Source organism: Aptenodytes patagonicus, chromosome 24, assembly GCF_965638725.1.
Source record: "Aptenodytes patagonicus chromosome 24, bAptPat1.pri.cur, whole genome shotgun sequence".
In the NCBI taxonomy this organism is placed as follows: domain Eukaryota; kingdom Metazoa; phylum Chordata; class Aves; order Sphenisciformes; family Spheniscidae; genus Aptenodytes; species Aptenodytes patagonicus.
Genome location: NC_134972.1, coordinates 4,296,520 through 4,321,830, shown reverse-complemented (window position 1 = coordinate 4,321,830; position 25,311 = coordinate 4,296,520). Strand labels below are relative to the sequence as shown.

Here is a 25,311-nt window from a genome sequence, read left to right as displayed (position 1 = left end):
AGAGATGAACACTGCACCCGACCCACAATATGCCCCCCAAAACGGGGCACTGATCTGAAGCCCTCAGTGGGTACTTTGTACATGCATGACAATTCCCTCTCACAGATGCACTGGCCGGGCTAATGCTCTCCTTTTCTCAAACACTGAAGAACACTTCCAAATACTATGTTTGAGTCTCTTACCTGGCAGTTTTTACAGCAGTCACCATAAGCACATTCAGCACCAGATCGGAGTCTGCAAGTACCTGGTTCACAGCAAGGATCACTTTCACATTCCTGAAAATAGAAGTGCTGTGAATGTCAAGAAATCGCACCCTTCATCAGGCACAGTCCCCTCTCCAGAGAGGGGCACGCAAGGCTACTCTGGCAGCATTTGTAAAACACACAAGCCACTGACCTTTGGTGAACCACAGTCGCACTCCTCCCCGGCATCTACCAGCCTGTTCCCACAGTATGGGACGCTATAGGTTTCATCAGGCTTGGGAACGTTGAGCAGACAGCTTCCACCTTTGTTGAGAGTTAGCTTCTCAAAGTCTTCTGCACTGCAGCTGCTGAAGTTCCTCGATCCCCTGCAAGAGAGAACATGAGCTTATCTTTAAGTCAATCCACAAGCATTCCCTCAGTTTGTAGAACAAGGTAACATTTGCCTTCCCCATGAGCTGCAATCGTGACACGACTCTTTGCAAGAGTACTTTGAAGATGAAAGCAACCTGTAAAAACTAAGCACATGGGTGGGGAGTTTTGACCCTTGGAAAATGCCTTCCCTTTTGTCAGTTACTTACGATGCTCCAGAGCTCATAATGCAACTGCTTGCTCCACAGTGACAGACACGTTCATCATCGTGGTTCATCCCCAGGTTATGTCCCAGTTCATGAGCCATAATTGATGCAAACATCTGTATACTGATTCTTCCAAACTGCACAAGAGCAAAACAGAAGAAAATTAGCGGACAGCTTAAATTGAGAAAGTCAGTGTTTACTTATGTGCCAAAAAGACACTTCCGTCATTCTGTCTCTACATTAACAGGATTCTCAGACCAACTCTGCCTGCTTTCCAACGAAGTACATGTCATTTGCTTAGTAATAAGAGCCCTTAGATAAACATATTTGGGACACTACCTAACAACCTCTACTTTCCAGTGCAGCTGCAACATTAACACAAAAACTAGAGTTCTCCACACCAGTCCAAATCTCCTTAAATATGCAAACTCCAATTCCGGTACTTCTGTCACTAGTCCAAGAAAACAAGATTGCTGGGATTGCCAGTTATCCGAGATCAGCAATTCAGTTCATTAACGCTCTGCAATTTCACATAAAGAGGGCAGTCAACCAGCACTGCTCTAGGAGTTCATGACTGTGGAGGTCAAGCAGACACCAGAGGACAGATTTGGGAACACCCACAGCTCCCACATACTTCTAAGGCAGGGGTGCTTAAAATGTCAGCAGAGAAATCCTGTCCCTTTTTCACGAGTGCTGCACACTGGGGAGAGGGAAGGCTGAGCAGAGGATGCAGAAGACTACAGAGTAGTTGTGATGCAGATATCATGGAAGTGCCAGAAATGGTTGGGGACCACGTAAGAGCCCCCACTAAGCCACTTCAGCTTTGTTATTAAAGATTGCGCACCTCCAGGAAGACGTCTGGAGTGCAAAACTCTTATCTTCATCACATTCACAGTATCACTAAAGATCTCTCACCACATTAATGCCTCCTGCATGGCTCTTGGAGCACACTGTTCCAACATAGGCCATTCCAGCTGTGCCACCAAACCCCTTCTTCCTACAGTCATGGGGAGAAAAAGGAAAGGCAATCATCCCGACTGTACAGACACACAATACTGCCAACGGTACAGCCCATCCGCACAGCCACTCAATACATCAATTCTGCTTGTGGGGCACAAAATACTGCTTTTCCAGCTTTCCAACACTAACAAAGGAGCACTACTATTGACTGCAGGTACGAGTGTACCAGTTCAGCTTTATCTTTCTGTTCATGGTTCTTTTATTCTTTTAAATTAAGACAAGAGTTTGCAGAGAAAGTTATCCTCTTCCACATCTTCCCTCCAAATATAAAGAGGTGAATGGTCCACCCTTATAATCATTTGTTTTAATTGGCTGTTAGCTGCCTTTCTACCATTGCCAAACTCCATAGATTTCTTTCCTTGTCAACTTCCTTTTCATTACCATCTTATTTTGTTTCTACACAGTTCTTAAAGCTTAAGTGCAACAGCACAATGCACCACATTTTACTTCATATAAAAGAATTTTTAAAATTAGTATTTTTTCAGCCATTTCACCCTCATCACCTGAACGGTACTGTTCTGCCTTGGAAGAGAAGAGGCTCCTAGCTCCTGCGGGAAGGGGAGCTACCGCTTTGCACAAAGGCAGGCTATGCCGTTGCCCCGTGTGAAGCACGCTCTTGCTTCTGCCCTTTCTCGTACTTTGGGCAGTGACTTCCTAAGGACTGAGCTATCTCGGGAGCGGGAAGTGCACAGGGGCATGCGTCCTGGAAGTGGGGCAGAGACGACAGCTCAGGAAGCTCTGTGCTGGTTTAAGGTAGTAGGGATGGACAGATTAACGGTACGTGTCAAAGCTCAAACCATGTAGCTAGCTTCTGGATACCAACTGCAGAAACAACTTTTGCTCCATTAAAATGCAACGTTCTACACCAGGTTTATGCTCATTTTCAAGTGGAAAAAGCCCTAGATTACAAGTCTAACCAGTGTACAACCTGACAAAGGATTATTTGAACGGAAGCTTTATACAATACAACGTATAACATTGCAGGACATGCGGGACAGGAAAAAAAATTGTTATTTAGCAATATACCTGTCAGAGAGGACACTGAATTCAAGGACTGCAGAAACATTCTTAAAAATGCTTAAGTTGACTTGGAATGTTTTCACAAGTAAATAAAATACAGCAGATTGCACTGGGTTCTCTGCTGAAATACAATGGCTACTTTTGATACTAAAGCACGGCTGAGCAGACAGGAGTAGAATAAGCTTCTTAAGAGTCAAAGGGAGGGAACTGCAACTCACAGAACAAACTGGGCACTGTCATGTCTCCGGCGCAAAACAAGATTCTTCTCTCGCCACTGTACAAAATTTGCCAGCACATCACCAGCACCTCCGTCTGTGCTAATTATGTTTTCATACTTCCAGATCTCTAGACCAACCAGCACAATGCGGATGTTCAACATGATGTACATCTGGGGAGGAAAAAAAAGGAGAAATATTTCTGAAGACCTTCACATAACAACAAGTGGTCTGGCATTATGGATCTTATTGCAAGGATCTACTTTTTCTGTTTGGGTTTTTTGTTGGTGTTTTTGGTTTTTGTTGGTTTTTTTTTTGTTTCTTTTTTAAATTTAGTACACAATTCAAATCACCAGAATGCATTTTCCCTGGGATTCAGACTTTCATTAGCTACAGGATCAATGAGAAAATCCAAAACAGAAATAAAAAGGAGTCTCAATCCTGACAAAAAGCATCGTCTGAAATAGTCAAGTTGAAAGACATGCTTTTTCTCTAACCTTGACAAATACTTAAGAATTGCAATTATTGCAACAATCTGTTCTGTCTCTCACTGTACGTACCGCAGGTTGGAAGAGTTCTCTAAATTAATTCTCAAGTATGATGAGTGCAGATGAATTTAGAGGTTGAAAAGCTTTCATAGTGATGCATTCACCAAAGCCTGCTGCCAGTAAATACTGCCATCACTTTGCAGGCCTTGCTCCTTTGGCACTCCTTCAGCACAATGTGCAGGCGCAACTGAGTTCTACCAGTCATCAATACGATGGCCAAGGGAACAAGTTTAGCTCCTGGCTTGATAAAAACCTTTATTTCATTCTCACCAAACTGGTAACAGAACAGACTCCAAGGCAGAAGTTTACACAAGTAAACAGAGCTTCAGGGCTGCTGCACACAGCATCAATTCCCGCTTATGCTCAGCATAGCTTTAACTCACACTGTCAAGGAAGTTTGCCAGTTGCACCATGTGTTCTCTTACTTCTGTTTCACTCTTCCCAAAATCTTCAAACTGCAAGACAAAGAAACTTAGTCATGAAGAGATAAAGACGAGTTAGAAAAAGAAACAAAACATTTTAAGACCAGTAACTGAAAAACATTTTTGCCTGGCTCCAAATCTCCTGTCAAGAAGATGCTAATTGAGACAGCAGGATCTTCACTGCTATTGCTCAACAGCTCAATATTCAAGAGAAAACAGCAAAGGCAGTTTTTGCCACGTTTTCCTTACATTATTAGATTCCTTGCTGACAGAAACTCTCCATGTCTGACAGTTTACTCTTTTCCTGAAGAGTATTGCACAGAACATGTTTATTCAGTTTTAGGTTAGCATATTTGCATAACCTTGGCTAAAGCGTCAGTGTCTTTCAACAATTCATTTGGGAGTAACTAAGGCTGAGGGCTTTTCAAGCCATCTCCTGGGGAGAAGGTAGGGAAAATGACACACGATCCCTACCTTTTCTTTATCCACAACTATGAACAGCTCCACGTATCTGGTTTGATGTAGGACCGCTCTCTTTCTCTGCGGAAAAAAGTTTTAGACAACTTCAATTTTATTAATTCAAGTATAAACAAAAAAAAAATCATGACATTGTCATATTTCACTTGATACAACTAGTGGTTTGAGAGACACACCCAAAGCACACTGTGCCAAGATGAAAACAAGCCAAAACCAAGAAGTGTAATCCAATGCAATGACAATTTCTCTATGAGTATTTTACACTAAAATTTAGCTGCACAAAGATTTCCCGTGTTTCAAAAGCAAGAGACCTTTTTACTTTCCACACAGGTTTCTTTGGAAGGACAGCATACACTTTCATAAAGGAGCAGAAAGATACTAACAAGCAAACACCAACAACCTTGAAGTGAAACACAATGTTTTTCATACTGCTTTTACTGCAACCTTATTCCTGTATAGCCAGTCTTTAAACAACAAGGGGAACCTTCACACCAAGCTGTTATTCTGATGGTTAGGAGAATGAAATAAACACCACAATATTCTCCTGGCTTCTGATGCAAAACTTTGTTAACAAGCCTCTCCAATGAGGGTAGTGTTCCTGCCCTTAAAAGCCCCAAAAAGCTCTGCCCATGAATAATCTAACTAGCCACTTGACTCTCACTGCTGTGTGCAGAAGCAGAAGGAAATTGCAACCGCTTTGTTGAAGAAACTGAGTTCTTCAGCAGCGTAGAAAGCCCTCTGAATCAGAAACCTTTAGGTATGTGTTAAACCCCAGGAAATCTGATAAGCTGCTTCCATATTCTTAGCTGAACACTCACAAAACGCATTATAGGGGACTGTGGAGAAAACAGTGGAGTACTTACTCGCAGTAGCTGAGTCATACTGGGATGGTGATTTTCCTCTGTATGTTCTCTTTCATGATCTTTGGTGGTTACTCCACACGTCGTGGGCTCTTTCTTCACATTATCCAATCGATATAAAATGTGTTTAGAGCCAGAAGAGGAATCCATGGGCTCAATTCCATAGGTGATGTTCCCTATTGTCACCAAACCCCTAAAATATGGTAGTGTGAGAGAGGACAGTTACCCAGATTGTTATAGTGAAACAAAGGAACAATTAGTCTTTGATAACTAAAGGCATGTCTATATCTCAGTCCTTGCAAAACAGCACACTTCAAGCCTGAAAGCAGTCTTTCACTGGATAGGGCCTTCACAAATACAGCAAATTAAGTATTTTTCTAAGAGTCTGCAATGCCCAAGAAACTAAGTCACAGGCCTTAAGCAGAAATGCTTTAGTTCAATTACTATTGCCACTTTGGTGTCTGACATGGCACTGCAAAAAATCAAAGTCCCAAAAGATATGGAAATTAACCCAAAGCAGAAAAAATTTCCAATCAAATTTGATGTGCAAAAGCTTTAGGGCCAGTTTTGTGAAATTTGCAGACTAGTGTTCGACACTCCATTTTTCCACTATGTACAGTTCTTTGTAGTGACCGTCTATGCAAATTAGAAAATAAGCCAAAATTCGTGTCAAAGAACAACTTACTGCACTCTGATAACAAATTGCATTAATCAATTTATTTAATGGCATTGCAAATATCTGTTAACTACGTTAATAAAAGATACCACAGAAAGACTGCACAAAGGCATACACTATTGCAGCTTGGCCCTCTTCAATGAATCCCCACCTGGCTGAACAGTAGTTAAAAACAGAGTAAGAATTTTGTTTCAGGTTCAGCGAGCTACGAGACTCGGGTGACAACAAGGACACAAAAGAAGAGTTGTGCTACCTGAGCCCCGAGCAAGTACTGACAGCAACCACAGAATCCAGGGTCCCCTCCACGTATCCCTGATAATGGCAGTGATCCTACACAGGAAAACAAGGGCGCATCACACACATATTCCACACGTATCTGCACACCCAGTGTGATCTCCAATCGTGTAATCGCTATGCCTGCCACTGACAGGCAGTAGTTACAACTTGACAACATAATATGCTTTAAGTTAAATTTACCGCATGCCCTTTATCCACAGTCTACAGCTTCAAACATGCCTCTAGCACTACCACAATGTAATAGCGTTTCCTTCGCTAATGCACATCTAAAAATTTCCTCACCTGTGCCTTAGTGCCACAAGGACTTACATATATGAAGCTAATCAAGATGCCAGGGGTATAGCACTCCAGCTGGATCCCTACCTCCCTAGTCTGTAAAGCAGACGCTCTTCACAACTCGATGGGGCCAGCAGTTCATTACAGATTTCAGTTTAAAATCCCGCTTGCCCACTCAGTCAACTCTACCTGAAGCTGGATTCAGAGCTGGCGCAGCCAACATGTTATAAATACCAGCCAAGCAGGGCTCAGAAGCATTATCCAGCAACTGGATTTCTTAACTTGACCGTAAGCCATCCTACTCTCAACTTCTGTCCTCCACCCTGCCTCAAATATTTCGAGGCCAGCCCCTCCCTACCAATTTCGGCCAAATCACCATTCAGTCTTCTAGAAAACAGTCCTGCAGAATGCTTGACTTATATGTAACCTCTCTCCAGCAAGAAGAGGGCCAACACCTGATATCCTCACCAACAGGCGCTGTGCTGCCAGAACTTTTCAGTTGCGCAGTACATCTCTCATCAGCTCTGACGAGACAGAACACTTCCATTTTGTCCTCTGTATATACACATTTTGGAAACTAGACAAGGAGGTAGTATGGGGCAAATACACTCCATTTTCTCTGGCAAGTGCATTTTTGAACGTTATTATAGGGGTCAGGTAGATCATGTTGCCTGTTGTTTCAGCAACGAATGCAGAAAGAAAGCACTGAAGGCATGTGCTAATCTTTCAGGGCCACTGTGACTTTCATGACCTCGTGCAGAAAAAACATTTTTCCTCTCAATCACTTTTAACTGGGAAGTAAATACTTGGCTGACTCAGGTGCTCTATTTTCAAAAACAAGATCCTATGAATCATATACGACTAACACTTCCCTTTCAAAGAACAACATTGATACATAAGAAGAGTGAAGCCATTAGAAATACTCTCATGCTTTTTGTATCACACGAGCTGCTTTTTACTCTTATTCTACAGAAGCAATTAAATTTTCAAAGGCAACCTATCAGGCAGCCTGCTTGTACAGGAAAAGAGGGCTGCAACTGCTTTTTCAGTGGAGTAACTCCAATGCTAGCCAGGTAACATCCTTCTCAAAGGTCCTCCAGACTTGATCTCATCCATCCCTTCCAGTAGTTCCCAAACTTCTGGACTAACGGATAGCCTGTCAACCCTCAAAAATTCTTAGAGACACTAACAGACAGCCTCACACAACTGAAAAGATGGGTCAGCAGCTGAGCATTCATTTTGACTTGTGGACTAATCTGGAAGACTGATGTGTGTAAAAGTAAAAGCTATACTCAGTCACTAGACCACCCCAGTTCTGCTCCGTGCGTTCTGGTCCCCGTGAGAAGCAGGGCCCGTGTCCAGAAGCGATTCCAACACTGCACTGTGCTGTATGACAAGGACAGCACCGCGCTCAGATAACGAGATATCTGACAGCTAAGAGCAGCATTTCCTTTTTAGAAAAGAGTAGCTTTTAATTAGACAGCAATCACCTCCACATAAGAAAATACAGGTCTATTACAAGCTCCAGGCTAGAGCCTCATCCAAACTCAAGGCTTCTCTCCAGGAAGAGTGCAGCGCGCGCACGGGATTAGAAGGTGGCCCAGCCAAAAAGACAACTATCACTTTATAACACGACTCCCTCATCTTGTAGATGCTCAGTGTTCAAGTCACCTTCAGTAAGGGTATAAAAAGACAGAAATCCTACCTGGATATCTGGATATTCAGATTGCAACTTCCCCTCCTTATTATAGGTATAAACTGTGAAATCTTTGGGCAGCAGTTCTCTGTAAGGAAAGGAGAGAAGGAATACAAGAGGAATTTCATGAAATGACTATGACACTATAGCAGGGCAATAAGATGATCCTAAAAGTGTCACAAATATGTAAATTGCAATTAAATAAGGAAACATTCAAAAGGAAAACCCCCCAAAATTAACAAAGAAATTGTGCATTTCCACAGCAAAATCCAAGATATCAGAATGGTGGAACCGTTAATGAAATCAAATCAACCACCTCACCCTGGACAAGTAAAACAAGCATCAAAACCCATTAAATTGTGCTAAAAGCTTGCTTTCATGCAGAATTAAAAATTAAAAAAAAAAAAAAAAAAATCACAGCACTTAGTCACATATGCTGCAGATCACCTCTCTTCCCCAGTTTTGGAAGGAAGTGCATTGGGAAAGTCTCCCACGATTAAGACTGCTGACCTATACTGGTAAATCCCTTGATGTGGTGTAGCTGAATTCCCATGTTTCTGAGCATCAGGGGCTGGGCAAGTGGCAGCTAGATATCCCTAGGGGCTTGTACATTTAAATAGTTCTGTCTTTTGTCTATTATGAGGGCAGTTTTAAGAAGCAATAGCCTGACAAATGGTAACTTGCTGTTGCTGCAAGTAGCCCTTTAAAAATTAAACTCAAGACAGACAACATCTATATTGTCTATAAGTTATGGATATTGAGGCCTTGGATATAAAGTCAGCTTCCTCATTTATTAGTATTTTTGTGCTACCGAGACAGGAAAAAAAGACCCTGAAACAATAAACAAAACCCAGAAGAAAGTGAAAATATTTACTTGAAATATAGTTCAGTTTGTTTATTTTTAGATGTAAATGGAGAGTGTCATTTCAGCAATTCCCCAGATCCCCTTTGAGCAAACTACTGCTTCCTTCACTGAAAGGGGATCACCAGGGTTGCCGGAGTTCAACAAAATTTCTGGCTGATAGCCAAGACTGTGTGACTGAATCCACTTTTGCCGTCTTCCTCTGCAGATTTTGCAGAGCTAGCATGTAACTGCACTTCTCAAAGAACCTCAAGAATCAGAACTCGCATGCTACCTGCCAGCTTGTTATTTGGACACAATAGATGGAATTAAATAATCTAAAGAAACTTATCACTTACTTGTTCTTTTCTAGGTGAATCGTGTATTCTTTTCCCTCTATCTCAATAGCATACGACTCCTTGTCCTGAATATAAAAACAGTTGCATTTTACTCATGTTAATGAATAAAACATTCTTTGAAATCAAAAGTTTGGCAGAAAATATCTCTGCGAGCCCCGTTACTGCTACTGCACCTTCCGTAACTCAGGACTAGTCTGTATTGTTAGCCTTTTTTGATATAGCTGTAGTTGCTGGAGATGCAGCTCATACCAACAAAATTTAAACCACCTCCTAGAGGGATGCAGAACTCTGTCGATCTGAGCTGCCTCTCCCATCATGCTTCTTGCTGGTACCCCAACGCTGGTCAGGGGAGCGGGTGTTTCTTGTGCTCCTAGCCGACTTCGCTGAGACCACAAGACTTTGCAATGAGAAGCTGACCACAGCCATCAGGATTTGCTCTGGTTCCCTGACATCCAGCAGACAAAACGACTGCCATGTCCACACATTGAAATTGCCAGATACTAAACTAATAAACTTTCCTTCTTAAACCTTGCTAGTTGCACCAGACCAGGAATAACCACGTGTGGGTGAGCCTGAAACCTATTTTATAATTGTCCCTACCGCCGGAACCTGGCATCCCTTCCTGTGTAACTGGGGAAGAGTCATATGAAGGAAGCTATTTCAAAATAGCTTTGTGGTTTTCTTATTCCTTGTTTCTAAGACTTCCACAAAAAACCCTCTTAGTTACAGATGGAAAAGGACAATACGGTTTTATTACTGAACATTCACAGTGAGCCAGTACCTCCACAGCCTCACATTAGCCAAGTGCTACACACAGCAGCTAGGGTCCTTAAACATTAAGCGGATAAGCTGAATCGCCTGACCACTACATTAAATATCACAGCAGGAGTACTAGTCAACGACTGCAATAAACTGCAAGGCATTTTTGTTAATATTAAATTCTGCCAATGTTTATAAGATTTGTGACTAAACACAGTTGGTCTAATCCAAATACTTTGAAGTGTGCAGTCTTTAGTTACATGGCTACAGCAGAATAATGTAAGCTGGAAAGTACCACTGGAGGTTGTCTAATCCAACCCCCTAACTCAAAGCAGGGCCAGCTATGGAGTTGGCCCAGGCTGCTCAGGGCCTCCTCCAATAAGATTTTGAGTATCTCCCAGGATAACGATTCCACCACCTCTCCGAAACTCATTCCAGTGCTTAACAACTCTCATTATACAGCTTTTTACACCCAGATCAAAAATCCATTGCTGCAACTTGTAATCTCTGGAGCAGGGAGGTATTTACCATAACTCCGCTCAAGACAATGCTAGATGTAATAGCTTTTGTAAGGATGGATATTTGTTTGCTGCTAGATGAGTCCGATGGTGTTTTGTGAGAATTTCAGGTTTTGGGTGGACCTCATTAGGAAGTAGATACTAAACTGAAGGCATTTTTAAGACTGCCCAGTACCTGTACTGAGGAGACATTGGAAGCCTCTCGCCGTTCTCTTCCTAACCTCTGCGGGATTACAACTTCATAGGAAGACAACAGAGAAACCTGCTGGAAACCTAGAAAGCAGAACAGAAACACTGGCTAAAGAAACAAGGCAATCAGAAGGATAAGGCACAAGGAAGAAGACGCTATTTCAGGAAAAGCCCCTTCAGTAAGAAGGAGGCAGCCTGTGATTCCAGTTTAGGTCTCTAACTTACCACAGACCCCTGAAACTTCGGCTGCTCAGTGTGGGTCTGCAGCGCTGCACTGGGCAGATCCCTCTGCCACTAGACTGGCATCGCTTCTTATCGCATACTTACAGGATCTACTTTTAAGAAACAACACAGCACCACATTGCCAAGGCACCACACATGTTCAGAGAGCTGTAACCCAAATAGAAAAAGCCAAAGGCCCTGATGCACACGGGAGAGCACAGAGCAAATCTCAGAGCAAAGCACGCTTGGATGCCTTGTAAAAGGCCAGAGAAAACGACACACAAACAGCAGAGAAGACACCAAATTTTCCAGAAGGTTTCAAATTGAAAGCTTCGCATTCCAATTACTGTCTTACAAGTATCTATCTCATACACCATCACTTTTCATCAGCAGGAATCGGAGCATTTAACAAAGCAGGTCAGCACAGAGAGAACTTGCTCAAGGACACACAGAAAGACAGTGTCAAAACCAGGTGTCCTGTGCTGCAAAGCTGCAGAACTGCACCAGCTCGACCATGCAGCCTCTCTAGACTAGCTCCCAGGGGCTCCAGCAGTTCCTGTGCTTCCTAATGGCACGGCGGCACAAAGCCAGCCCAGCAGAGCTCAGCATTACGTCCTCACCCTGCACATCACAGCCAAACTTCTGACACAAGGCCAGTACTACTCATTATGTTCTTAGAGAGCTCTTAAGGACCTTATAAAAACAAGTGAGGTGAAACAAATGCATGCAACAAAGTGGCCTTTTGCAGATCACTTTATAAGTGATTTGCATATGCAACATCAGCCAGATCCTCTAATTGAACAACCAGCAAACAAAAGTCTACAGTCCAAGTTTCCTTTATAAGGCATCAGTTTTTGCAAGCAACTGTTCTACATCAACTGTGTAAACAATAATAAATTGCATGTGTAAACTACTTTTCCCATCAACAGTCTGCCAGTGCCTGGCTCGGGAGCTGCTCCCCCGGGAAGCGGGAGGTTGGTCGCCTGGGATTGCAGGCAGGATTAAGAGCAACCGTTTTACTAGCTCATGGCAATGGAATCAGTGAGCTCATCAGAGGAGCCTGAGCTTCCCAACCCAAAGGTAGGGGGGAAGGGAACAGTTATCCTCCTGGTCACCATTTATCTCCAGAAACAATCGCCACACATCTGGGGGGCGGTGAGGGGGTGTTTAGTTTTTGAGATCCTCCAAAAACTCTCAGAGTGGGACCAAGATGCTGCATTCACTTAAAAACCAGCCATTTTGAGCACACCAAAACTCACACTGCAACTCCGAAGGCACTGTGTGCTTGAAGCCTCTGCCAGAGGCCTGCTCCATCGTTTGGGAAACAGGCTGGAGCCCCCACGCAGGCTTTAAATGCCAGGGGTTCCCCTGAGACCCTCCCCGAGCCAGCACCGCCAAGCTGCAGTGACATTCAGACTCCTGCAGATGCTTTTGCAGCCTCTCTTCCCGTCCCCAGCAGGCTGTCGCGCAACCTCAACACTATGAATATCACCTCGGGTCAGCGTTTCAAACCAGCGTCACGGTAAGTGACTGCCCCAGTGAAAAGCACATCCACATCCCTGCACTCTTTCCACCGATATCCCCAAAGAGGAAGCAAAAGCAGTTAGATTGCTTTCAACTTCTCTCACGTTACAGCATGTATGTACGTCTGGAGAAGACAGATGCACTGCAGTGCACCTCTTTGTAATACAGCATTTTTGTCACACAAGCATAGGCAGAGCTATGTTGTTTCTCAAGAAATAACATAGTACACATACTGCAGCAGAAGTTTCGTTAATTACAGTGATTGCTGGAAAAAAGGTATAAAAAAAGCAGAGAGAAACTTCCTGAACGTAACCCTTATGTTCAGAGGCTACAGCAAGTACAGTGTCAATACCTCCTTGGCCTGAAAACAGGGGAGGGAAGGGCTGTTTCCTTCCCTGGAATGAACCACCAAAAGTACATACTCCGGCAAATCACTTCTCTACATTTGTCATTTCCAACCACACATTTCACTCGTATCCGGTCCCGAGCTCTTGTACGTCGCTGCTCTGCACTTGTTACTTCCCCACTGCCGTCCAGAAGTGCCTTTATTAGTGGGGGATGTGACACTGTGACATTTGGACAGTGTTGGAGACTCTCTTAGGACACCCCCTACAGAAACAGCAGGGCACGGTTAATCTTTGCAGTGCTCAGAAAGCGGCCTGCCTCCCCAAAAGCAGCTTGGAAGCAGAAGACAAAGGAGTGAATCATCATATGAAGCTAGCAAAACTGGGAGGGATTTCTGGGAAGAGTGCAACTCTGAGAGGCTTCCTCTTAGAGGAACGGCACTAAAAGAGTACAATTTTCAACTCTCCAAATACTCTGACAGTTCTCCCCCTGTTTTCTGCTCTCCTTCCCTCCCTTCGCTACCACCAGTTTGGGAGTTGGTTTCAGGCACAATGCCTTATTCTTCCCTTCCTTGTGGGCAAAATTCATCAGAGGAGGAGGGCGTGTTTGTCTTGATCAACAAAGTGCTTCCTATTACGACAACCTAAAATATAAGGGTAGGAAGGCACCACCTTGCTTTCTAGCAGAACTAAAGAGAGAAAAGCAGCCTTCACATTAACAGTTAGAACTTAATGCAAATAGCTTTCCCTTTAACTTTCAGTTCTCTTTCCTTTTCCAGCAAAACCATACTTTCTCTCCCCATGTTTCAGCAGAGATCAAATTGACAACAAGCCCGCTGATGTACAGAAGAGACGAGAGTTTGTTTTGTGGGATTCTCACCGGGAGAAAACCGCTCCATGGTGGCTGAAAGCACAGCACGCCCCTTCACTGGCACCCCCCAGAACAAAAGCATCCGTTATGGCAGGTATCTCCATTGCATTGACCCTCACCTTATAAAGAACCTACTTCCATGCTGACTGCCCCATGCAATGTTTCACACATCACTAGCAACCCTCAGAGAGGGCACCAGACTAGTTAATCAAAAATCCAATGAAAGGGACAAGTGCAACGAAGCAGAAATTAGAACATGCAAAAGACAACCCTGCCCCAAATCTTCCTCCTACAAAGGCTGCTGCTAGGGGACGGGCCTTTTTCTTTCTGAGAAACACAAATCTTGAAAGATATGTCCTTAATCCAGTAACACATTGGCCACCTCAAGTCCCACCTAGCACCCAACGCTCCTTCTAGTGACTGACCCATTGAGACCTTATCTCACCCAGCGAAGAAAAATGTACTCAGTCTGACCTAATTAGCACAAGGTGAAATTCTAGCAAGGACAAGGCAGTTTGCAGCTATCGCAGCAGTCTAGATAAACGCTAGGTTCCAGCATGCTGTGAAGGCATTATCAGATACGTTCCTGCAACCACATCGCTATTAAGATGCTACCCTCCAGTCAAGGCAGTTACTATCCATGAGAATTCATCCATACATTTCAGTACAAAGTAAAGGTGGTTTAATGCATGGCAATTAAAGAAAGGCAGAAGTGACAGCAAAAACCAAACCCAGATACTCAGCTGCTTTCCGCATAAGTTGTTTGAAGACATTTATATTCTGTTTTCCTAAGATATGCTATTTTTTGTAGCTTTTTCTCCACCCCCTTTTGAGAAACTTCATTGCAATATAAGAAGTATGGTTCTCAAGCACAGTAGTTTGCAATAAATTTTTCAGTAACTTACAGGACTTCTTGTACTCAGGTGCTTCCCGCCACTGGCCAAGGCTGCCGTCTGAGTTGTGCTACACGTCACCACTGAGAATATGCTTATCATTCATTCTTGGGTGTAACACTAGTTGAGATTGTATTTCCAAGGAGAAAAAAACAATTGCATCCACTATATTTACCTTGTCTCATTAAAGACTGCCTTTAATTACCAAGCATCGGAGGCAACTAGGAAGATGTGAATCATCTTCCCCTCCCCGCCCCAAATCCAGAGTAGGAATTTCACACACGTTCCATAGCATGCGGGAGCTTGAAAACCATCAAAACGTGTCATAGCCGTTACGGCTCTCCAGACGCTGATGTAAGCTGTCAGGGTGTTCACTCCCCAACAGGTAAGATCTGTATTCAGCAAAAGTCAAGCTGCATCTCCTGTCTTCGTAGACCCTGGTGTGCCTGCAGATCGTTGGCTCAGTTACAGAAGTACAGCACACAGCTACATCCAGTCACCCCAGTTGTCACCCTTCTTTTACCGTAACTCTTTCCCAAGCCTACTAAAGTGAGGTCAAAGACATACTCTTCAATGGAAGGAAAAAAAAAAAAAAAGAAAAAAATAAACAGGAAAGTTCAGACTGTAGCCTATTACACCACAAAATGAACTCACTTCATAAAAACAAGCTCATTAGCACGTGACCAGCTCAGCAGCTCAGGCTGCAGACAGATGCTAACAAGGAACGTGCAAAAAAACCACCCTTCCCGCACCGAGGAGGAGGACTGGATTCGCAGAGACAAGGCTCAAAACCCACCCCACCTGCAGCATCACAGGGTCCAGCAGTGTGCTGGGACTGCCAGCAATGGCTGTGGAGCTCGCTTTCTGCTCTGACCACCCCGTTCAGATCCCCCACCGCTTTCAGCATCACAAGTGATATCGAAGAGCATCATTCTGTGCAATAAGCAAAACACTGAAATTCCTCTGATACTACCCAAATTTGTTCACAGCTGTCTATCAGTGAAACTCAGAGCGAGGACAGCCAGTACGACCATTTACTTGTATTTGCCTACTTCAGTTTACTCAGTCCCTAAGTGAGAGTGGAAATGGAGCCAGGAAAAAAAAATCAGCACCACACAGAAGTAAGGCATTGCTAATGCTCTCTCCAGATTTATCCTGTGCCTGCATCCACACTGGTAACTTTTAGAGACTTTACTATAAACGTAAAGGCTTGACCAAAACCATACTAAACCTAGAGCATCAGTTAGCAGTAATGAGTTTTAGTCTTCTATTAGTTGTGTGTGTCTCCTTGTGTCACAGTGCCTGTTTAGAAGGTAGGAAAAGATGACCAACTATCATGGCAAGAGAAGCAAATTCATCTACTCGATTTATTGCTCACCTGGAATATTTGTTTAACATTAGAGCTGGCAAGAACAGTTAATGTAATTTCTCTTAGTATTTTACTGGGGGTGTCGGACGTTAATGAGGATATTGAGCTCTTCTACAGCAATATTTCCTAGAAAATTCTTACCTCCCTCTTGCTGAAATCCTGACCTATGCTGTAAGTGTTTCCTGTCTAGACTCTTACTATTCTTTCTGCCCTTTCTAAAGCCACGCTAATTTGTCTGCAAGACAACATTTACTCTTGTTCCACAAAAAGGACTATCGCTCTTCTCTGGTACTGTCGCAACAACCTCTCCACCTTACAAGGAGAAACAGAGCAAAGCCACACTATCCTCCGGTGCAAGACGATTAATCTCACCGGGACACCATTCTTCCTGGATCAATGGCCCTGGAGTCTCTGCCCTTCAATCCGTGACAGCCTTGCCCCTGGAGAGGAGCTCCTCGCACACAGAGCCTACTCACTTCCCCACGTCTCGTCAGCTGTGTAGATGTCAGCTCGCTTCACACAGGGGAGGTTCGTGGGAACGCTTCTCTTTGGAGATGTCACTATCTTTAAATTTGGCCACCAAAGGAAACCACGCAATACAAATTCAATCAGAGAACTCGGTAGAGTTGAGCAAATGAACTTTTTTTTTTTTAATTTTAGCTTGAGAAATGAGAATGATCGAGACATGCAAAAACTACAAAGTTATGTTTCAAACTTCCTTTTTCTGAAAACAAAGCACTATAAGAGGCAACATTAGCTACACTGAGATTTCTTTCCTCTTTTTATTCTTCACACGGAGGAAATAACCACAAAAACCCTCTTTACTCTGCTGAATGATTGTCCTAGATTTGTTGAAATATGGGTGAGGCAGTGCTGTGTTTTTCATGAGCTGAACAACAGAATTATCTTAACCAAACACTGCATCTCCCCAGAAAATTCAAACCAAAGTGTTTAGACACTTTAAGAATTCCTTTAAAAACTGGTAAAACGTGCCTAGAACATCCCAGTATGTGCATGACACCAAGTACCAGGGAAAAGACCCAGTAGCAAAAAACCACAGTCTCTGCCTATGGCAATGCCAGACGGTTTCTTTATGAATTTATACAGCCAAACACTGAGGCCTCCTACAGACACGAATAGCAGGGGAAAATCTACACTATACAAATCCCTTAAGGCTACACATCACTATATGATTATATTCATTCAGGAATTCTCAATTAGTAGTTTCCGGTAACACCCCATTTCTGCCTCATATCCCTATTTATTGGGGAGTGTCCAAAGCACTTACATTCCAACCCAAAAGTTGGAAGTGCCAGGAGAAACTGAAGCAGGTGACTTGTTTCTCCCCTCTCCTTCATGCTCAGACCTGAGATGAAGGAGGTCCATTATCTTTCATCGCAGATTTGGCATTACTAGCTGGGACAGAGACTTCAGAAGGCAGAGAGAAACACTGCCATCCACCATCAGTAACTCAGCGACCCGTGTTTCCTCCCACCCACAGGTAGGAACTAAAATATTACTCCTCAAAACTCTGACCAGTCAGTCCATTGGAAGCACAAGCATTCAGTATCCCAGCGATGCATCGTTTAAGACTTTGCTCCTCAGTGCTCTGGCAAGGCAGTTTCCAACACGCTGCGCTACCTCCGCCACAAGCCAACAGCCACCTTTCAAAGCTCGGCTTTCGTCTAGCGCACAGCTCACAACCGCCAGTAACAACACGCCAAGCGAGAGGCAAGAGATTCGCAGCACAGAATCCCTCGGGGAGAGATACTCACCAGACGAGCGCTGTTTCTCAGCATGAAGCATCAATATTAGTTTTAGAAAAGATTCCTGAATTAGGAAGTCCTGGCTATAAAACTACATATTAATGATAAACACAGAAATTTAACACCGTGCATATATCCCTTCAAGAGGAGGAAAACAATGACAGAGGGGGCATTTCTGCCTATCGTGTATATGTAACATAAGAATCAGCATCATAAAAGCGTATAAACAGAACAGTTTCAATTCATGAACAGCCCATAAAGACAGCACAACGTCAACTCATTAAAAGCCCATAAAGAGAACACGGTGTCTGTTCACTGCCGTTAGCGATGGCACTGTGCTGCGCCTGAGTTCTTGCCCCAGGACGCAACCTCTCTCCTCCTCAGGGGAGAGCAGCCAGCCAGGGTCCTGTCCTGTGCCCGGCTGTGCCACCGCAGGCGGTGCCCTGGCACCATGATGGCTAAGGCCACCCAAACAGAGACGGGGAAGACACAGGTACCTGCACACGTCCCTTGAAATGCAGTGGAAATGATGTGGGTGTTCTGTCACCTCAACACAGAAATGCAACATCCTCTGGGTGGGGAAATTACACGGTTGTACCCCGGATCTGCTCACACAAATTTTCGGGAGACCCATGAACAAGCTGCTCACCCCACCGCACATTTTACAGGCTTTCCTGTGCACGGATTGCCACCTGCCCAGCAAGAGCCTGGAAGAGCATCTGGAGAGCAGACTGCCTAGCCTGGCACAGGAGGGCCGGAGAGCAAAGCAACAGCGTTCCCCGGACGCCTGCAAACTCAAGCAGGTGTAAGGGGACCCCGCCAGCTCACCGGCTGAGACTGCCTCCTCGCATTTCAGGGTTAAGACAAAGGCCCTGCTGTCCTCTCGGCCCCTCCGCAGCATCTCTGACCACGCGCAGTATCTACCAGGAGCGTTTTGGCAGAGGCCGCTCTGGACAGGGCCCAGGTTGTGTCGCCACCCGCAGCACCCTCCTCCCGCGCGGTCCTTCAGACACCTGTGACCCCCGCGCCATGACCGTGACCGTGTACCGCCAGGGCTGCCTGCACAGGGGGAGATCCCCCTGCCCTCAGGGCCCCACGCATCGCGGGGGGGGGGGGGGGGCAGACAGGGACAGCCGGGCAGGACCCCACCGCTCCGGCAAAGGGAAGGGGGGGTGTCTCCCACCCCACCTGCCAGCCCTCGGGGCCAGGCCGGGCCCTGGCAGCCCCGAGGAAGGGAAGGGGGCTGCCGGACCCCCTCAGCTGGCCCCAAACCCAGGCCGGGTCCCGGCAGCCCTGGGGGTGATGGGGAGGGGGCCTGGCGCTCACAGAGGGGACGGGGAATGGGCCCGGCCGCGCTGCCCCGGAAGGGAAGGGGGGGCCGGAGGCCGCCTGCCAGCTCGGCCCGGGCCTGCCCGGCCGAAGGGAGGGAGGGGGTGTCGGCGGCAGGCCCAGGCCCCGGCCCCGCCGCCCCGGCGCACTCACCCGCGCGGCCCGGCTGCCCGGGCGCGGCCAGCAGCAGGAGGCAGAGGCAGCTGCGCGCCGCCCGGGCCCAGGCCATGGCGCTCCGCGTCCGCATCGCCCCTCCCGGCTGGGGCGCTGGGTCCGGCCGGCGGCCCGCGGCCTTATGGAGCCGGGCCGGGGCCTGCGCCGCGCCGCCCCCCGCCGCCCCGGGGCGGGGCCGCTCCGCCCGCCCGCAGCACCGCGGGACAAGGGGCGGCCCCGGCGCCGGGCGGCGGCCGAGACCGACAGCGGTAACCCCGGGCCCTCGGATGCAGGACATCGACGAGCCGCCCGCGGCAGCGGCACCCGCCGAAAGTCCATAACGCCAACCGTCCCGGCGCCCACCCGAGACACTGCATCCCGCATCGGCCCCACGGGACGGGGGCTGAGCCGCGGCTGGCTGCGACCGCACGGAGCAACGCCGCGCTCCAGAAAGAGCCCCCCGGTGCCAGGAGAGAGACCCGAACGACACCTCCTCGTGTGACACAGGCTGGGAGAAATCCAGCGTTAACGTTTCCAGTACTTTCTTAGAGAAAAAGCAAGCGAGTCCCAAAGAAAAAGCTTGCTGAAGGGAACCGGTGTCAGCGCTGACCACAGACACAGTGACTCTTCTGGCCTTTCCTTCCAAAAACACATTACAAATTTGAAGCACACGGAAACACAACTTCGCATTAGCACTCCACGGCGCGGTACCACGGGATACAGGTGAGTAAGAGGAAAACTCTCCAGAACGAAACGCCGTCGCAGGCTTTACTGCCCTCCGCTGCAAGCGTCATACGGGTTGCGCTGACCTGCCTCCGGCCGGCGTACAGCAATCCATTAAACACCCTCCCCAGGCACTCCATGGAGCAGGGTGTCTTCCTCCGGGAGAAGGAGGAATAAACAACATGTGACACACCAGTCACATTACCGAACAGGTGATGGAGAAGCACCCTCATGCCATAGTGATAAGCAGCGTACAAAAGCCGAGACAAATAAAATCCAGTTTTACCGGAAACTTCTCAGATATCGAGAACCTTTCCTGGTTTTCCAAGTGTGGTACTTCACAGGGTTTTCTTGAGCCTCCATGTTCTTTTCCCTAGTAGGTCGCTGCTCTTGAACAAAACAGATGCGGCGAAATACCTCGCTGTAGATGCAGAGCCAGACCTACACCAAAGGCCACACACATCTCATCAGCACAAACAACAACTAGACGTGAGTGCCCTTTGAGGGCTGTCGGCCAGAAACACCCGTACACACCCAAGTTCTCACTCACAGGGGTCTGACCGACATCTACGACGTTTTAGAAATTGCTTTTGAATGCACATAATGCAAGAGATGCCATTAACAAACACATAACAGGCTGAGCGATTGGCGCAAGTCTTCCCCCTCTCCTTAACGATGAGTTCTTGGCAGACTTTCTAAGAGGTTTATACTGCTGTTGCTACAGTGAACAATTAAAGGGGAAAGAGTCATTTGGCCCTTCGCATTCCAAAACTCTGCATCTATTTTTGCAGGAGCTGTAGGAAGACAACCTGTGACTCAGGTTTCCCCCCTCGCAGCCTCCAGCAACCAGAAAACCTCCTGCTCCTGTTGGAAGGAGGTGACAACTTGATGTTTTGAAGCCACTTTTACGTATCCTAACGGACCAAACCATAAATCTATGCAGGAAGCCGGCACGCTAAATTGTGCAATACTGCAAGGTGAGACAGAAGATTTTATTCCCACCTGATGTTAGAAACAACATAGGGGTTATGTATCTTCAACCCTTATGGAAGCTGCACACAGCTTTTGAGTCAGGTAATACCCTGTGCTTCCCATAAGCTGGGCGTTACCCGAGATACAGGAGGCTTCCCATGGATTAGGTTAATACCATGGATCAAATACAGATACCACTGTGCGCTGTACAAGTAACGCACAAACTTGAATCATCCCATGGTTCCTGCCTGAGGGCTGTGAGATTCCCAGGTCCGTATTTAGCAAGAGCTATATCCATCTCCCTTGACTTCTCCTGTCACTCACCACCACCATTGCAGCCTTGCAGTAAAAGGAATTGAAGACAACACACCTCAAAGCTCCAGAAACGAACCAGAAATGAGGCCGGAAAGCTAGGATAGCTTCTGAACACACGTTTTGGGTCAAATGCAAACCTGCCAACTTTGGAAACAAAAAATCTGGAGAACTGCTCATCTGATCAACCAGTTGAAACACACCTGAAGCCCACATCAGCAGAGCTATCGCTCAGACACGGTGGAAGATGCTCTTGGAGAAGAACCAGGTGAAACAAACCAATAAATCCTGGAGCTCTGCAATGTCTTAAGTCACAAATGAAACCTCAAAGGCAAGCACTGGGATTCAGGCCGTTAGTCGTCTTCAGCACAGACTTTGTGGCTAGAATAAGGCAAAGTGAGAAAACCCATTGCAGACAAGAGCCTTAGAGATTACTTGATATTAAAATTGGGATGTTTCGTTCTTTCAAAGGCTAAAATAGGAGCGATGCTCTCTTAAATAGGCATAAAAGGCAGAAACAGGAAATATCTCAAAGAAGTGAACTGCCTAAGAAAAAACATACACAAATGGAAACCAAGTATGCATGCTGGACATCTCATTTCCACAGGACACTGGTAACGCAAGAGTTAGCCATGCAATACAGCAGCCAGTGAAATCGCTCACTGACGTGGCTGGTGAGCCAAAAAGATGCAAAACCAACTATTTACACCAAAGGCAAAGTAGTATCCGGTGTGATAACAAAGCTTATGTGGTAGATGTTGAAAAGGACCTCACTCAATGTCTGGGGAAGGGAAGGGAATTTGGTGTTTGTTCAAGGAAAAGCATTCCATCACCCTTTGACAGAGCAGGGACACAGTCCTCTTGCCTGTGGTTGACGGTGGGACCGCAGGACAGCAGCCCCATTTCCTAAGGAACGCGGCGGACGGCGCAAGGCCAGAGATGCAATGACCAGCAAATAACTGGCACCTTTGCGTCTCCTCTGCAGTGGTAAGTAAAGCCCACACAAAGAGGGATTTCCTCCCTTGTGTTTTGTCACCGCCAATCCCCTTTGGAGGCTTTAGAAGATTTTTAGACTGGTTTCTGAAGGGAGCAAGGCTGGTACATGATCGGCAGTACGGTCCAGCGTATCAGGGCGTAAATCTTGTACATGCGGGTACTCGTGGAGTTCACTGACACTTTGTGAGCTGGACGACAGACACTGCCGGGCTGTGGTTTAGCGAGCCATACTGTGGTCGAGCAGACAGCAGGGGCAGGGGAGAGGATACAGAATGAATTCCCCAGACAACATCTGCTGTTTGTTATTTTTACAATTCTTTGTAACAAAGCTGTAGAATCAGCAAGAAAAGAAATTTCTCAGAAATCCTCATATGATAGGGCTGGCCATTACACTCCCTTTTCTAGTGAATGCTGAACACGTACCTTTGCCAGACTGAAGGGTATAAGGACTCCAAATGAACTGGCTAAACATGTAACAGTAGTTTTAAATAGCAAAGTCAGATGTGTCATGTTCTCCCTCCAACCTCAGTCCCGCTGGCTCCCACATCCTCTCCTCATACCACGTGCATGGTGTTTGCTTATAAGCGCTGTAAATAAGACAGATTAAGGATTTTGGATGCAGTCAGGACTTCACTGACATCACCAGCAACAGTCCAGCTGGCTTAGGAAGCACATTCGTTAACACCACACCAGTGATCGCTGGCTGACGGGCACCGACAAATCCTGGTAAATGGCTCTTTCCCAAATGCATTCTTATCAAATTACATGTTTTGCCTGGCTTCCAGCTGGAGTTAATGAATGCCACATACCTGTCTCAAACTGCGCTTGGCATTTCCAATCTAATGACCTCAGGACACTGTGGGGGGGATTAAACGTGGTAGAAGAAAACGAGGCAGAAGAAAACTGATGGAAACAGGCAGCAGCTTGGCCAGATGTAAGAGCGTCAATAGCAGGATCCCAGTCTCTAACCCTCTACTTTTATATAGCTGAGTGCGCCATTCTCTTCCATTAATCACTGAGTCTCATTCAGAAAGCACTCAGAGGTAGATCTCTACAGCTCTCTGAGCATAACAAAGGGCCGAGACTAGGCAAGGGGGGGTCTCCCAGTGCCAATCGCTTTGTATAAAGGGTAAGGCAGTTAGGACAAAAAAAAAAAATTATGCTACTTGACTATCCAAGCAGGACTAGTTCCTCCTCTGGGCAGGGAGATGGTCTAGACGACTCCTGAAATCCCTTCCCTGTTTTCCTATTAATGGGAATTTTGCTCAAGGGGCCGAGTCCCATTTATTTTCAAAAGACTTCCAGAGTCACACTGCGGGGAGCTCAAGGGAACAGAGACACAGTTTCACCCCTCCCAGCTCTAAGCCTCCTCCAAGCAGCACGTGGCTGTCCAGCTCCCTCCGGACAGTGACCCGCTGCTGCCCCGGCTGGTATTTCCTTGCTGCCACCTCTTACCTCCAGCAGCGTTCCCAGCCCCTTTGGACACGACCTGTCCCCCAGCAATTAACGTGGTAAAGTCTGAAACATCAGGCCCTAAAGCATGAGTTTCATTTACACCCATTTCAAAGGTGCTTTACGCTGACAGAATGGTGTAAAACCTGCGTAAAACGCACACTCGATGTGATCTTTCCTTTGCTACAAAGTGCTGCAAACGAAATCCACTGCCACCCACATGCTATGCAATCTTTAAGCTATTTCTAAAGCCGCTCGGAAGCCTCTTAATCATTAAAGAAGGGCTTAGTGGGACAGCCGGCCATCACGTCCAACAGACAAACCAATTCCTGTTGCAGGTCAGAGGAAATCTGACTCCAGGCGTACCAGTACACAGCTCTCCAGCCCAACAACAGTCATTAACCGTCAGCGAACAAGCCAAAGCCACTGCTCCGTCAGGAAGGTGGTACTACCCTACACCAGGCGCACGGGGGACTTTCACTCTAATACTATGGGGAGCTGTTTGCCTAAACCCTCTCTCCCGCCAAGAGCGCAGGGAGAAGCGGCTCTCCGTACCTGCCAGAGCCGCTCCGGGTGCCGGGCTGCTGCCTCAGTGCTCAGCCCAGGCTCGAGGGAAGCTGCGAGGGCGCACGCAGCCCAGCGAGCCCCGGCCGCTCGGGGAGCCTCTCCCTGCCGCCGCCTCAGCCGAGGCGGATGAACTCACTCTGCTTGTTACCGTGCCACACCCTGACACACGGGAGCGGAGCCCGAGGTGAGGCCTTCCCCGGTGCTAACAGCAGGCGGTGGCTCCCCCCGGGGAGGGGGGCACGGGGTGCGCCCACCTGTAGGGAAGGGTCCCCCGAGTACCGGGACAGGCACCGCGGGACCTCCGACGGGCGCGGGGCGAGCGCCCGGGCGGCAAGGGGCGGCCGGAGGCAGCGAGGCCTCGCTCCCCGGCAGCGGGCCGCTCCCTCCCGCGCGGCGGGCTCGCGGCGCCAGACGGCTCCCACCGCGCCCCAGCAACTCACGCCGAGCGGGGCAGCGCGTCCTGAGCCCCCTCTCTGCCGGAGGCCTGCGCGGGGAGCGCCCCGGAGCGCCGCCGCCCCCGGCCGCCCCTCACCGCGGGGCGCGGCCCGGGCAGGGCCGGCGGCCGCCCCGGGGGCGAGGCCCGGGCCGGGAGGCGCCGCGCCCGGCACCGGTGCCCCGCCCCCTCCCTTCGCCCATAGGCTGGCAGGCCGCCCTGACAGCCAATCGCCCCCTCGTCTGCCGCGCACTTCCGCCTCGGCTTCTCGCAGCCCCCCGCAGCTTCTTCCGCCTCCGCCCTGACTGGCCGCGGGCGGCTGTTCCCCGCCCCCCGGGGCGGGACGGCGGGCGCCCATTGGCTGGCGGCGGCGCGGCGGCGGCGCGGCCCGGAGGCCGGGGCGGGCGCGGCGTTTCCTAGCAGCGGCCGCCGCC

The 25,311-nt window shown here is 47.4% G+C and overlaps 1 protein-coding gene across 1 annotated transcript in view; it reads right to left on the bottom strand.

The window, feature by feature from the left end:
• ADAM9 (ADAM metallopeptidase domain 9) overlaps positions 1-19,517 on the bottom strand; it is a 29,342-nt gene extending 9,825 nt beyond the window's left edge. Inside the window, exons 1-13 of the mRNA XM_076358899.1 lie at positions 19,423-19,517; positions 10,938-11,035; positions 9,486-9,550; positions 8,295-8,373; positions 6,270-6,346; positions 5,344-5,533; positions 4,478-4,543; positions 3,965-4,036; positions 3,037-3,206; positions 1,694-1,775; positions 782-915; positions 397-568; positions 183-275 (exon numbers count right to left, since the gene is read on the bottom strand). Of these exons, the coding sequence (XP_076215014.1) occupies positions 183-275; positions 397-568; positions 782-915; positions 1,694-1,775; positions 3,037-3,206; positions 3,965-4,036; positions 4,478-4,543; positions 5,344-5,533; positions 6,270-6,346; positions 8,295-8,373; positions 9,486-9,550; positions 10,938-11,035; positions 19,423-19,516 (1,392 nt within the window). The 5' untranslated portion in view covers position 19,517. The remainder of the gene's footprint in view (positions 1-182; positions 276-396; positions 569-781; positions 916-1,693; positions 1,776-3,036; positions 3,207-3,964; positions 4,037-4,477; positions 4,544-5,343; positions 5,534-6,269; positions 6,347-8,294; positions 8,374-9,485; positions 9,551-10,937; positions 11,036-19,422) is intronic.
• Positions 19,518-25,311: the final 5,794 nt, after the last annotated feature.